This window comes from Thermobia domestica, chromosome 16 (assembly GCF_964235325.1).
Source record: "Thermobia domestica chromosome 16, izTheDome1.hap1.1, whole genome shotgun sequence".
Taxonomy (NCBI): Eukaryota; Metazoa; Arthropoda; class Insecta; order Zygentoma; family Lepismatidae; genus Thermobia; species Thermobia domestica.
The window spans coordinates 121,066,704-121,082,275 of NC_137469.1; the positions used below are offsets into that span (position 1 = coordinate 121,066,704).

The 15,572-nt window shown below is 34.2% G+C and overlaps 1 protein-coding gene across 1 annotated transcript in view; it reads left to right on the forward strand.

Annotated features, from left to right (window-relative positions):
- The window catches only part of LOC145672601 (structural maintenance of chromosomes protein 6-like), a 355,639-nt gene that overhangs the window by 313,835 nt on the left and 26,232 nt on the right, over positions 1 to 15,572 (forward strand). Inside the window, exons 21-22 of the mRNA XM_081741761.1 lie at positions 5,157 to 5,270; positions 12,940 to 13,137. Of these exons, the coding sequence (XP_081597887.1) occupies positions 5,157 to 5,270; positions 12,940 to 13,137 (312 nt within the window). The remainder of the gene's footprint in view (positions 1 to 5,156; positions 5,271 to 12,939; positions 13,138 to 15,572) is intronic.

Sequence of the window (15,572 nt, forward strand, 5' to 3'; positions counted from 1 at the left end):
TTGATTCACAAATTGATGAGTGGTTACGATGTGGAGTAATAGAAACCTTGTGTATCAATTCATTCTCATCCAATTTTCTCTGACCCAAAGAAAAATACTAGTAAGATGCATGTAATAGTTCATTTAACGGTTTTGAATTCCCAAGTAAAAATAAAACAATTGAAAGTAAAAAAATAGATGACTTGTAGTTGAAGTTTCAGGGTGCAAAGTATGTAACAAATATTGATCTAGTAGGAAGTTGCACGCAAGTTGTTGTGTTATTAAATTATTCAAACTCAAATAGTCTTCGAGCGAGTCCAGCCAGTTTATATTTGAACATTCAGCCTGAAAAACCTATCTTTGAACATTTTGGTATTTTTACGAATGATACAAGCGAAAATGAAAGTTGGGACAATAAACTGGTAATGGCAGATTTTAAAAGAAGAGAAGTGATTCGAAAACGAAATGAGAGGTACAACTCACAACAGGAGAGTAAACACAAAATAAAGGTAAATGATTTGTTTTTTAAACAGACAAATTTAAGTTCCGCCACAGATAAGAAAATTTCGAAGTTCTTCAATGTATTTAAAGAACCCTATCTCTGTGTCAATAAACCATCAAATTCAGAAAAGGTGTTCGAATTGTTAGAATTTTTAACTGGTAAATCGATTAGCTCGCATTCTGTGGACCGACTTAAAGTGTGGAAACCTACGAAATGAACTCGAAAGATTTGGTTAGGCTTAACTGCTAAACACAGTACTGAAAATTATCACAATGTAATTTCAAATTAGTTTAAAAATTCAGATTCAGAAAGTAGTGTTGAAACTGTTCTTTGCAATGCCGTAACCACAGTACCTGTATGTTTGTCTCAAAAGGTTAAGTCAAGAAGTAATGATAAACGGTTAAACGAAATTCTAGAAAAATTGTTGGATGTTGACAAATATTTGAATTTTTTGTACTGTAAAAATCTATGTTCATCCGATGTATTGGAATTTGCGTTGCTAAATTTACAAAATTCTTATGTGTTATTGAATGAGCAAGTTCAAGATATATATATATATAAATTGTTTGATATGATGTGAGCAGGCATCTGTGACCAGCTATGCGAGTTCCAGATCGCCGTCGACAATTGTTTCTCAAGTAATGGAAAAACCAGTTAAGCTGTATGCCAAGTCATAGAGATGAGGTTCCCCCATGTATTTTGGGACATACAATATTTATTTAAAGCTCTTAGTAAGGAATTTTGGTAAAGTCCCATTCTTTATTATTTTAGATTTTAACCTTATGTTCTATCTTCCGCCCTCATCTCCGGATAGGAACACAAATGATTTATTGAGGGTAGGTATCTTCAAAACTTAGCAAGGCAGACCCTGTCGAGTGGTCAGAGAGAAGCACAACTGAATTATTACATTGTAAAAATTTAGCTGTGGATCTTCAATGCGCCGATAAATTTTTATTATATCTCGACAAAAGTATATTATTCAATGCTATGTTGAAAATAAAGTGTTTAATATGTAATGTGTTTTGAAAATTTATTTACTAATAAGAAAATTTATTTCGTACTTTCATGTTACTGTATTATTGCATAATGTTTGGAGTTAACCAATAAGTTGATATTATTTCGTTTAAATGCTGTATTTTAAATGTTTGAATAATGAAAATAATATTTTATTAAAAGTTATTTTGAAAGTCAGCTATAAGTAAGTACATATGCGCATAAAAATATAAACTTTGGCATTTTATATTTCATTTTCTTTAAAATGTTGAAAATTAAATATACTTAGTGTAATATAATGAGAATGTTTAGATTAGGATATAATAACACGAGTCAGACACATGCATATACATATATATAAGGAAAAAAGTTGAAATTTTATGATTTATATAATGGTGTACGAGCTATATAGGTCGTTTAATATCAATAAATATAATATGAAAATTATATATAGGTTATATAAAATGAAAACATAATATATAATCAATATGTTATTCGATTTGTGTTAAAATATCGTGTTATGAACAAAGATATTATCTCGTACAATGTAGTAAAAAACCCATTTAAAATGAATAGCCAATAAAAATAAAGAGCCCATTTACGTTTCTGTAAAGTGTTAGTGAACCATAATATATCAAGAATTAATATTGCAAGAAAGAAGAGGAGTAATCACGAGAAAAATATATTTTAAGAAAAGGAATATCTCAAGATTCCAGAATTATGATAATCTTCGATGAAGATCATCGTCCCCCCGCGCGCCATTTGTGAGCATGTGTCCTCCCTCACTCCCATTCTATTTGTTTAAATTCCCCAGTCAGTCCTATCTGAAGTGGAATAAGGCTCTATGCACAATACGTTGATGCAAACCTTGTAAAATGGCGCTGTTCTTTAACGTGTTGGCAACACTTTATTGTCATGACTTGCGTTACGTGCTCAGGAAACAAAGGGATGTGAAGTGGCTATGATGTTTTAAAAAGTAGTATCGTAAAACTTGTCATCGACATTTGTTTCTATTGTTTTTGGTATTTTGATTACTTTATTTAAATGGTACATAGGTATAAAACTTAATAGTACACATATTATCTACAGATGAATGTTTTCTAATAATATTTTAATATTACTCACTGCCATTAATAGGCGTAGGAAGACGGACACTTTGTGTCAAAGGCGCGAAAGGTTGGCATTGCGATGCCATCACAAGAAATAGGAAGAAACATGTAAATCGAGTGTAAAGAACATCTGTGATTAAGCAAGCAATCCCCAGGGTGTTGTAAAATTAACTATATAAATGTTTTTATAGTTAATGCAGTTTCATGAAGTAAATATTATTGTGAATGTTAGTGTATATATATATGAAAATGATACAACTTAGTTAAGACCAAGTGAACACACATCGATAAAATCTATTGCGAAAATGTCTGATCAATGAACAAAATTAATCTTCCCAGTTAACCACGACAATATTAATGGTAAGATAGTAAAAATTATGGGGAAAGACAAATTCATTAGTCGTACTATCTATTTATCGTATATCAAGTAATTTCACATCAACTTGTACCATGAGAAGGTGCAAGTTGAAGAAACGTGGATGGAGCCTTAAATTCATCGTCGGAATAAGAAGAGAAAACTAAAAGGATTTCTTTTATATGGAATTACACTAAATCCTTCTCAAAACCCCTGTAATGAATGTGAAAAGTGGTGAAGTGTTCAGTGAACTAACGTGTGCTAAGTGGACGTTCAATACTAATCTAAATATAGGCCGGCAATAAAAAATACTTCCATTTTAAATTAATTCTGCGTCCTTTTTGATTTTTTAATTCTATATTAAATGGGCTAGAAGATTCTGAAAATATATTGAAATATATGTATCAACAGAAATATACTAGTAAAAGATACACGTAAGTAAGTGTGAAATTTAAATTACCTATTGATCAAGTAAAACTTATCCTATGCATTTATTTTGTTTTCAGTTATGTTTTCCACGTTTCTTACATAAATCACTACAGGAATTCTTAGAATTTTGTGTTGGTATTTGTACATACTCTGTACGCCTCAACGACTGACGCGTCAGGGATGGTGGGTAGGTACGAAAGCAACCTCCGTATGGGTTCATCTTGGTTTATGATTTGATAAAGAGGTACATTTAACTTTTGTTCTAACCACTGCCACCTACATAGTTAAGTACTTGTTCTTACTGACCACTAAATCCGTTTTGGATATAAAAATTAACAGCCCGAACATGGGAAATCGAACCTGGCCGGTCATACGATAAACAAAATATTCGAATCCTTCCGCTCGTCACAAATACGATTGGCTAGTGATGTATTACTCCCAGTCCCCCACGGGGAGGAGCAAATTATACACGTGCATTTTGACAATACTGTCTCGTGTTGTCCAGATACTTATAGCAGCAGTAGAAAAGAAAGAAAAATCTCGAAAGATAAAAAAATTGAATTTCGCTGGTAAAAGATTGGTGCTTCGTGACTAAAGGTTTACCTTGTTGGTATTTCACCACAACACTCACGGAACGGTGATTCATGCCAGCCATCTTTCAGGCTTGAAAGCAAAACACTCCTCCACAGTTGAATTGGCCCATAATTATTGCGCATGCTTAGTGTTCATTTCTATTGTTTCTATAACTACACTCGATTGCAGTTTTATTAGATAATCCGTATTATAATTTTTGTCATTTATAACAATGTAGCAGTTTTATATTTAGCTTCATAGTAAAAGTAATAATCAAATCATATGAACTATTTTGAGGAAAAGTACAAGTGTCGGTAGGCCAGGAGCAAGTCAGCGAGATTTAGTTTGACGTGGCTTTGTTTATCGCAGTTTAGAGCTTAACCGAACATGAAATAGAAGAATTGCATGTGCCAAGAGGATATCTGGACAAGTGACTGAGAAAGAAATAGTGTCTCCAGCTCACAGTGAAAGCTCAGACTGAAGAATTTAAGGAACATTCGAATGAATTCATAGCCAATGACAGAGATGGTATTGGACTTGATGAGTTTTTTTTACTTAGTCTTAGGAAATGGAAGAACTTGGTCGACTTATGGTCAGTTATGAAATTGTTTTTATCTTCTTTCACGGAAACGCATTTTCTGAAAGTGGTTTCGCAATAATTAAAATTAGTGTAATATGTAGTCCTAATCAATATCGGCCAAATGCACATGTTTGTAAATTTACTTTCCTTTGGAAAGAATATTGAAACAAGGAAGAAACAGAAGTTGAAGAGATCAAGGCTAACTATTGGGAGTGTAGAGGCTGGAGTTTCTTTCTTTTTTATATATTTTTAAGTTATTCAGGGGTCAGGGAAATCTGGAACTTTCGTCATGGAAAGTCAGGGAAAAGTCAGAGATCTTTTCTCCAAATTGTGCCGACACCCTGATTATATTTCCAAATGAAACTATATAAATTAGGGCGTTACTTCAAAAAAGTGGGGGACAACTGCCCCTCTTGTCTCCTAATCGCCGCCCATGAGTACGTGTGTTCCTTTGTTGCTGGTTGTACGAGACATGTAACCTTCTAGTTTAACAGAGAAATTAACAGAATTATATAGTTCGTTCAAAGTGACATATTTAATAAGTTTATTGTAAGTACTCTATATTATGTTGATGTATTTTTAAGGTTTAAAGAATATTGCAAACTACTGTAATTTACGAGCATTTTTTATTCGCAGAAATTTAAGCAAGTTATCGAACAACGCAAAAAATATTATTTTACAATTCAGAAGTTTACATGCGTAAATGTACAGTTAAAATTCAGAGAGATCTTATCATATCGGAATTTTAAGGTAAGTGAAAGGTTAAATACATACTGCATTACAAATATACTATTTTCCATACTACAAGCTTTGCTTTTAACAGACTTAAATTTGACTTATTATTGCTGAGGAAAACAATGCGTTTATCCTTAAAAAATATTAACGTGTAACAGTTTCGTCAAGTATCCACTTGATTTCATTCGACACTATGAAAGTAGGATTGGACGAGACTCTCGTCAACAATAGGACCTGTCAAATCTGATTTATGACCATGTTGTGGTTAGATGGTTCAGTAGGTGATGTAGCGTTTATTGCCAAACCGTTAGGTGGTCAGGCCGCTTCCTGGAAGGTTGAGCGTTAGGAGGGTTATTGGAAAGGTAGAATGACCTGTATCACGTGACATATTTATTTGTTTCGTATTATTTTAATTTGATCCGTCAGAATGACGTCATTTTATTTTATTTCCTTTGTTCGTATGCATGGCATACTCATTGTTAATTATTTATTCTTTCGTAATTTACTCGTTCTGATTGTGGCCAAATTGAATCGATTTGCTTTTTCGAATTATTTTTAGGGATCGCTTCCATAGAAAACCAAGAGGAATTATATTCCGAAATATTAAAAACTCCTAGAACAGCTATGCTGTGATCATATTAAAATAATTAATTCGATCCGTCAGAATGACGGCATTCTCTATCTAATTCCATAATATTATTTTTTAATTGAAAGGTATGCTAAAGCATACCTCCTAGAACAGCTATGCTGTGATCATATTAATTTTCACAGATCGTTTGTTAATTATTTATTCTCTCGTAATTTACTCGTTGAACACTCTGTGAGTGTGATCATATTAAAGATGGGAAGGGAACAAACTTTATTCATGCGGGACATATCTTTTAATTCGATCATTTGCTTTGCAACTTGTATTTTGAGGGATCGTATGCATAGCACACTCGTTGTTAGGAACTTGTGGAAGCTTTTGATGCTGGTACATATACAGAGCATGGACTTCGTATGTCTTTCGCCGGTGAACTCAAGAGACTAACTGAATTTCTCGCGGGTTTTTTGTAAACCAGTTAGGTGGGAGTGAAAGTTGGCGTTGTCGGGTAATAACCTTACAGGTACGTGTTAAAACATGAACACAAATACAAAGAAGATCGACTCCGCGCCGGGTAGACATCACAGAATGCCGACAGGTAAAAACAAGCAAGTTTGATGGCGTATTAGGTGGACACAACACAATTGGGACAGCGAATACAAAAGAAGATTGGTCCCACGAGGGTGGAACACGAAGCGATGCTGAACGCGAATACAAAAGAACATTTGCATAGTGAGGGATGAACCTGTTGAAACATGAGGCGGCACTGAACGCGAAAACAAAAGAAGATTGTCTCAATGATGGTTGAACTTGATGTGATACCGAATGCGAATACAAAGGAAGCTTGGTAATATGAAGGGTATTGATAATAGAATATTAGTTATAATTATTTTATTGTACGTAGATGAAATGTGATTGGCTTGTAGATTTTGTGTTTACGCGAATAAAATTAATGTTAAATGTTGATGTGATAGAACATGTATATGACCAGAGCATAATATGGCCACGTGAATAACATTTTCTTTTGAAAACATATAAACCATTTATCTGCATACAAATCATGTAATTTTTTCTGCACAGATGACAAATGATTGATTAGTACGCGTAATGATGACATGAATAACATTATTGAAGGAATAATGTTGTAAGATGTGAATGAACAAAGCACAATACAAATAACATTAATAATGTTTTTTAAGAGATTGTTTTGATCTCGTGAATGATATATGAGAACATAAATTAAATGTAAGTACATGTTTTTTGCGCCACCTATCGGTATGAAAATTTAGAGGATTGGGAAAGTATATGTGAAAGTTGAATATTTGAAAATATTTTAAATATTGTACGGGGTGTTCCAAGAATTGTTTTAAAGTATCACGTGATATGACTGGTGAGTACACTGATTTTTAGATGTATCATGTCATGTTTTTCTTTTCCAGCTGAAATAGTATGAAGGATTTTTCCCGTATTTTTAGAATGTATTGTTACTTCCTAACGGGGCACAGGAAGTAAATTTTAGAACTCACGTGTTTTGACACAGGAGCTATGTAGTAAGGGAGATACTTTAAAAAATAGAAATTGAGCACCACTTAGGTATCATTGAAAGTAAAGTATATTTTTTATGCGACCATTAACGCTACTCTCTTGCTTCTGATGAATTCATATCAGCTTTATAGCTTCTGCATTCTTTTTTTTATCTCATACTCAAACATCAGTACTCAGACCTGTACAAAGTGAATAAAATATAAACACTGTATTAATTAATTAAGTTTGTGTAGTGGCGGCTCTGAGTTACATCCCACTAATACAATAAAGTAGTGGCCTAGGTGCAAGGCCTTACTCAAGTGAATCCTTTTTAGAGGCGCTACACATACGTTTTGTTTTCAGTAACCAAAGGGCCATTCACAAGGGGAGGTTATATATGTCATAGGGGCGCACTATGGTTCAAACATTCTTCAATAACCATCGTTACATTCTTAAAATTATTAAAGAAAACGCTTTCCAAATAAATGTTTTTGCTCTTTTAATTTTAAAATTATCACCTTAATACTGTATTAAATATTAAGCAATTTTCTACAAACCCTAAATCAGTACTAATAACTAAAATAAATCTCTCTCTGTCTGTTTTTCTATGTCTTTCTTCATTTCTATTTCCTCCATACATCTGCATTTCTACCTGCTTGTCTCTATTTCTACATCTTTCAGTATAGGAACACTTTTTTCGAACACATTTAATATTGATTAATTTCCAAATATTACGCAATAAGTTCTACTATACATTTTTCTTTCCATTCATTATTGTTATGCAAAGGAAGACATAGGTCATTCTCTCTATTTAACTTAATTATTTTATACTACACTAAATAAAAACGTGATTTACTACAGATGTCGCGGGGAAATATATCTGGTATGTGTGTTTATAAAGCGTCCTTTACATTTCTAAAGTGTCTATTCTCCGGAAAACAGTAACTAGTATGCTTCCGGGTTCTCAACAAACAGTATAAACAATGTAATAACACATATATACATCATATTTAAACAACATAGTATCTTTATAAAAATATATATGTACCAGTGAAAGATTGTTGGTCAGTACCCTTTTCTCTAAACCCGATTCTAGGATACATAAACATCATTCACGCTTTCATCAATTTAAGTAAAACTATGCACTTATAAAAATCCGAACAAAATTCCGCAGTTAGTTTCCGCACTAAGCATTCATAAATTTACTCACGTTACATCTCGTAAACAATCTATAAACTCCACTAAATTATTCTTCCATCTCTGAGGGAAGTCACCATGTATTTCTAAAAGTCTAAAAGTCGTTCCACAAAGTGTCATATATAGCTTGGATCCCAGTGTATCCTTAGCTATGGTACCACAGATCAATTATCGCTGTTCCTCCATATTTCAGATGCGCTCCTTAAAAATATTATATAGCAATAGTTTTCGCATCTTCAATTCATTAAAGAAATAATGATAATAAAGCTTCCTAATCAAATGGATGGGTGCAATAATGGATGTCCTGGCATAGCTCTTTAATGTTAGGGTTACCTATGAGACGAGACAGACACACTCTTTAAACAATATAGAGTTTGGTTATCATCCAATAACAACAACAACAACAACAACAATAATAATAATAATAATAATAATAATAATAATAATAATAATAATAATAATAAAACTTCTTCGCTCTTTGATGGTTTGGGATGACTATGCGATGAAAAAACAAACACTCTTCAAAAGATATAGAGTTTTGTTGTTCATTAGACAATTTTCAATTCACTTTTCCCTTTACATTACTTAATCATTCCCAAACCTATACTGTGTCGGTATATTATTTCGATTCATAAATTATTCACAAAATTCAGGGGTTTAGTAGCTTACTACCCAGGCTACCCCTCCACCAATCTTTTCAAAAACATAGTGGCTCAGTGGTAGAGCACAAATCTCTGGTGCGTGGGGTCCATACTTCGATCCTAGCTCGCTTCAATTATTTTCATTACTGTTTAAATCATCTCCGTTTCCTCTGATTAGAATAATTTTTCAAACCTTGTAAAGTTTTGTTATTGGAAATACCTAAATATATTTAACTAAATATATCAAAATACTTGTTAATTATTACAATAATGTAAAAAAAACTTACATTGGTTTTGATGTCGTCAGTTCAAAATACGCACAAAAATACACACACATGTTCTTAGACTAAGATAGATAACCAGAAATTAGCCACACCACAGCAGTGGAGTAAGATTTTCAGATCCAGGTGCAATCAATACACACACACACACACACACACATATATATATATATATATATATATATATATATATATATATATATATATGTGTGTGTGTGTGTGTGTGTGAGAGAGAGTGTGTTTGAGAGAGAGAGAGAGAGAGGAGGGATATGAGGTAAATGAATTTTCATTTTTTATTTTCGTATGTCTTGTGTAAATGGCGGCTAGGTAGCAATTCATCTCAATGTACAAACAGGGAAAGGGAGAGATATTCCGTTTCCACACAAAAAGGGAAAAAGCACGACATCGTGTCGTTTCTCTACGCGTAATTCGCAAATTCTTTTTCCAATAATATGACAGACTACATCCATAGATAACCAACGTGAACTCTCACTCATCATGTAATTTATCACTTTCTTTCCCTTACCTTCATACACATTGACAGATTACCTATGCAGGTAGATGCCATTAACTATAATTTTCCTCAAAATACTATCCTTTATCAGACAGTTTGAAACTTTGAGTAAAAGTCTGTAGTCGCCACGCTTTAATTGATAATATCGTGAATGTCTGAAAATCGTGCCGAGTTCTGCTATGCAAACAGACATTCTGCGGTCTTAATGACATGAAGTGCTTTACCAAGCATACAAAAACTGAAATCTGCAAAGGAATAGGGAAAATTCGTTTCTAGAAAGTTCATTTGCGGCTTATACTCTCAAAAAGAAACTCAGGTAACGCGTGGCAGGAATGGCAATTTTCATTGAAACGGAAAGCATTGTCCCCCGATGTTCCGATACCCGTCAAAGCTTTTATTGCTAGTCAATTTTGAAGGGAACACTTAAATTCCCATAACAATGAATCCTGTATTACTGCCGAAAGAAAGAAAGAATCGACCATTTCTCTCTCTCTCTCTCTCAATAGACAATGCCAATAACACAAGAGCCAGGTAAAACCAATTAACAAGAGAGTGATGAACCGGTCTCACGTAGTGTACAAGTAAGTGCTAATTGGCGTCCAAGACGTAGGTGGTGAGAAGTAGGAATATGCCATCCATCCAGGTCATCGAGATTGGGGGAGACACAGGGCCAACGAACTCAATCCTTCCCCCTTCCAGTTGTTCCCAAACAGCTCACAAGGAAAAGAGTGAGAGAGAGGAGAACTAGCCACCCAGAGCGTACAACAACGGATGTGGTAGCCGGTCTGGTGGCAGGAGGGAGAGAGGGAATGCAATCACCTGTTCACAAGAGGGAAAGTGTGGTCGCTCAGAGTTGGGGGAAATGATTGACAAGAGCCTATTTGAGCAGTCCCGTGTATCGGTTGCTGCAGGTGTGGCTAAGAAGGTGTCCCTGTGCTCAACTGCGCATGCGTTACCACCAAGCAGTCATAAGGATTTCGTCCCAAGCCTGGCACTTGTGAGAGCGGGGCTAAAAGGAGGATGTATGTATCAATGTTTCAGCAAAACGAAGTTCGTTTTGCAGCGAAAAAGATGGAAAATAAATAAATATGCTCTACCTCACAATCCATTTTTTTTCCTGAAAGGATCCTGGAATTTGTTTTCTCATATAGGGGACATTTTCTTCCTGTTCACACATTTTAGTATTTTCGGAACATTTTTATAACGATTATGATTTGGCATACGATCAAACACACATGCTGAGTTTCCTATGGAATTTTTCCAAGTTCACAATTGCAGATTGTTCAGAACTTCCTACAGAAGCAATCCATTAAAAATCATTGGTAACCATGGGAAATCCATGGATGATACGGGAGGTTGAGGGCCAATGTTTCAGGGGTGATAGGAAAATCACATTTTGCTACATCACACTTTTTAATTTTAATTTGATCACACTTTTTAAAATTTTAATTTGATAACTTTTTAAATACTTTAGTACGCTCACGCATAGTTTTCGAATAATTACAAGAGATCACGTTTGAAGGCTTATAACAGACTTCTGATGGTCTGAGACACATTTTAATTTTATTATATTATAATTAAAAATTATTTGTCTATTAATAAAGCTTGTAGGATCATGTTTCACACAGGAAAGAGGTCATTCAACCTTTCCAGGGTCCACTCAAAACCATCTAACGTTCTGTCAATAAATCTTTACCCTCCTAAGGGCGTGTCCAGGTACACCTGGGTTATAGACAAGCTCGTATATACGGCAGCAAATCCATTAATCAATTTTAACACCTTGTATTGTTGGCGAGGGTCTCGTCCGATCCTACTTATAAATACAGATAGTAACAGATTTAATGTATGAGACATGGAAAAAATCCCTGATTGTAGATTAGTTACCATAGGCTAAATAATCAGAGATTTTTTCGTTGTTTCTTATATTAAATCTGTCACTACCTGTATTCATAGTATCGGATGAAATCAAGTGAATACATGACAAAACTGTTACACGTTAATAATTTTTACAATAAACTTATTCTTTTCCTCAGCGAGTAGTTCAAATTAAATCTAAAAGAAACATTTTAAATAGTATTTCATAACATTTAGAAGTACAGTTTATGTGTTACTTACGATTGTGTAGGCCTTAGTGTCACAGTAGGAAGAACACAATTATCTGATAGTTAAGAGAGTTTTTTTTACATATGCAGTAGTTAACTCTATAAACAATATAGTCCAGGAGATCTATTAATAGTTTTTGACAACCACGACTTGATGCGTTATTTATAACTGTACACTAAATGTAATAAATACCACAAAACCAGAACAACCCTGATATTCATTTTGAAACACTCTGTATATGGACCGTTTATATGCCAAGTGGTGTACTTCAAAACGAAAAATTTTTCAGGAAAATCTTTGAAACTCCATATCTCATGACAAATTCATATTTCTTTTATTGTTGCAACCTAAAACAATTATGAATTTTTATTTTCTAGTATTGGTAGTAAATAACATTTTCATAATGCGATTTATAGCAGGTTCGCTGGAAAAATTAATTTTTGGTTACAAGCAAGCACTTGGCATCCAAGCGGTCCATATTGGGACAACTTAATTGTAGCTTTAAATGTATTGTTTCAGTTTATTTATTTATTTAGTTGAGAATGAATAGTGATGATACCGAACATGGACATACTTTGCTGTTTTTTTACTGAGACATATTCAGTAATTATACTTAAGTTTGAGGATTAATATTTGTCTAAATAAAAGTTAGTTGGTGGCAATCTAAAACGAGTTAAGTGTAAACAATTAGAACTTTTAACGAAGCAGAATTTTAACTAATATTCAACAGCGAGCCGAGTGCTTGAGGGAACAACTACTACATGTACTAGTATAATAAAAATCATAGTGTGAAGTGGCAATAGCAAAAACTTATTCGACTTTAGAATTTCTGTCATTACAGGGCGAAATCATATTTGATCATAAGAATCAAACGTTGACTATTGATGTTGCGTCAGTTAGCGGAAGCAAACGTCAAAATTCCGACACAAGATCACTATCTGGAGGAGAACGTTCGTATTCAACAATGGCGTTTGTACTGGCAATGTGGGAAACAATGGAGATACCCTTTTATATGCTAGATGAATTTGATGTCTTCATGGTGAGTAACAGAAAACCACAGTAAGAACAAGAAAATAATTAGTGAACATAGTTTTCAGCGAGTATCTAGAAGGAAATATTTACAATTTAGTGCTTGATAGCAAATAATAGTTAATGTTCATTAAGTTGGCCAGCACAAATTTGAAATTCGAATAAAAACATACCAGAAATTTGTACCCAATATGTACCAATTTATACCATCAAAATTAGAATTTGTACCCGAACCAATTTCGAAATATTTTAATTTTTGATGAAGGACCAGCTTGACGTTAAGCTGGCCCGCACAATTTATTTTTCTTTCCAATTCGAACCAAAACGGTATCAAAAATTTGTACCCAATTTGTACCACCAAAATTAGGATTTGTACCGCCACCAATTTCGAAAAAAATGAATTTTTGATGAAGGGCCAGCTTGACGTTAAGCTGGCCCGCACAATTTAGTTTTCTTTCCAACGCGAACCAAATCAGTTTCAAAAATTTGTACCGAGGTAAAAATCTATTAGAGTCAAATTTGGCGAAGAAGAAGAGTGTGTCAGCAAATCACACTCCAACTCACTGCTTTTGACAATTACAACGATACCCTACTTAAGTGTCATCATCGTTATGTACTAAGATGAGTCCAGTTTTTCTTGTCCGCTCTTTGTTCATTTTTTCTTGTAGTTGGCTTAAAACTTTGCATAGTATTCAATGGTGATTGTTTTACCAGGTGGAAAGAAGACAAATGATTCCTTTTGCATTTCAAAAACCCCAGACAATGATCATCATCTTTTCGGCTGACTTCACGCATATTATATTGTTCAGATATGGACCATAAGAATACTTTCATTGTTTAGACTGTTGTTTCGTTTTTGTAACGCAGTAGTAGTGTTTTCATATTGCGTTGGTAGTCATTATTCGGCGTATAAAATCGCTTGCATGTTGCTTAAAATGGGCTATCATATCCTCAGAGCTTTCCATTCTCACTTGTTTTCGGGCTTCAGCGGCTGTAGTACTCATCTTGCAGAAAGCATTTTTCCTGCACAATTCTTCGGACAAAACGTGATATTACTCATTCACTGAAAAACACCTATACCTTCTGAATATCACTTACCTCTAACCTGAGATCCTAGCGTCCCATATGCAATTTTTTAGTAGCGCTCGATGTTGTGTCACATTTTGGTCGTCCACTTTTTGAACTCAAGGTGAACTTGACAACAACTGTGTATGAAGGAACAGTCTCTCCAGAGTTCTTTTTGTATAATTAATTATTCCCATTGTAATCACATACTAAAGGTATTCTCTAAATTTTTATTGGGGTTTAATACTAATAAAATTCTTATGGACATCATTCAGGGTTGCAGACAGAAAATAAATAAAAAATGTGTTCGGTTTTCCCTCATTCACATACAACAGTAGTATCCAACTTTGTTTGTCTGGCGCCCCTTTCATAAACCCTGCATACTTCACGCCTCTCTTGCCGATAAGCATTTATCTTGAGTCTGAACTTATTGAAAAACTGAAATGGTTGGTTTTCATAAGAACCACTTATTACTGATATGAAGATCTGTGCTTTTCTGTAAAAGGATGTAGGTCCTTTTATTTTCTAGTAACAAACGAAAATTCTCCGAAGCGGTTTTAATACAATATGATAGAATACAATTATCCACGTGTTGTATTTTCTTATTATACCTAACTAGGTACCAAGAATCTTATGAAATAGAGGATGTGCCCTTATAACAAAATCTTGAAGCCATACGTCTCAGTTTCGCCACCCCTACTCTTCCCACTCCGCCCAATAGGATCGCAATGTTTTGAGCCAACAATCATAGCGAAAACGAAGTAGCCAATCAGACGATGGTAGAAACGAGAGTAGCCAATCAGACGTGCCGATGCTCGGTTACTTTTTGGCTTCACCGATTTAATAGGATGAAGATACATATGGGCAGATCCTCTATTTATAACATCCTTGGTAGATACGCAAATATATGTAAGTGATCCTACAGACAAAAATCAAAGATGTAAAATACAGAGTGCTAATAGCATTGATAGAAAACACACACCAGCTTCCGCAAAACTCAATTATAATTGTTGTGCTTACTATCGCAAACAAAAAGAAAGATTTCGCGTTGTGTTGATAGAAATAGTTACGGAATGGACCTCCTGGATTAGCTTGCCTCGTATACAGACGTTATTTATTGAACTTCAGGATATAATGCGTACGGTACTTTTAGGGAGGTTTCGTCTATGCGTATAATCAGCATTTGTAATTCTCGAAGCTAGAAGGGGAAGTTATCTACTTATTTGTTATCCTCGGTGGCACGCTGCGGAATTTGTATACCACGAAGTCCATCTTTTCGATTTCTTTGGATGAGTTTTCATATGCAATTGTGTTTAATAGGCGGTAGACTTTTAAAATTACAGGGTCTTATGCAGAGTCGTTTTGACGTACGATTAGCCT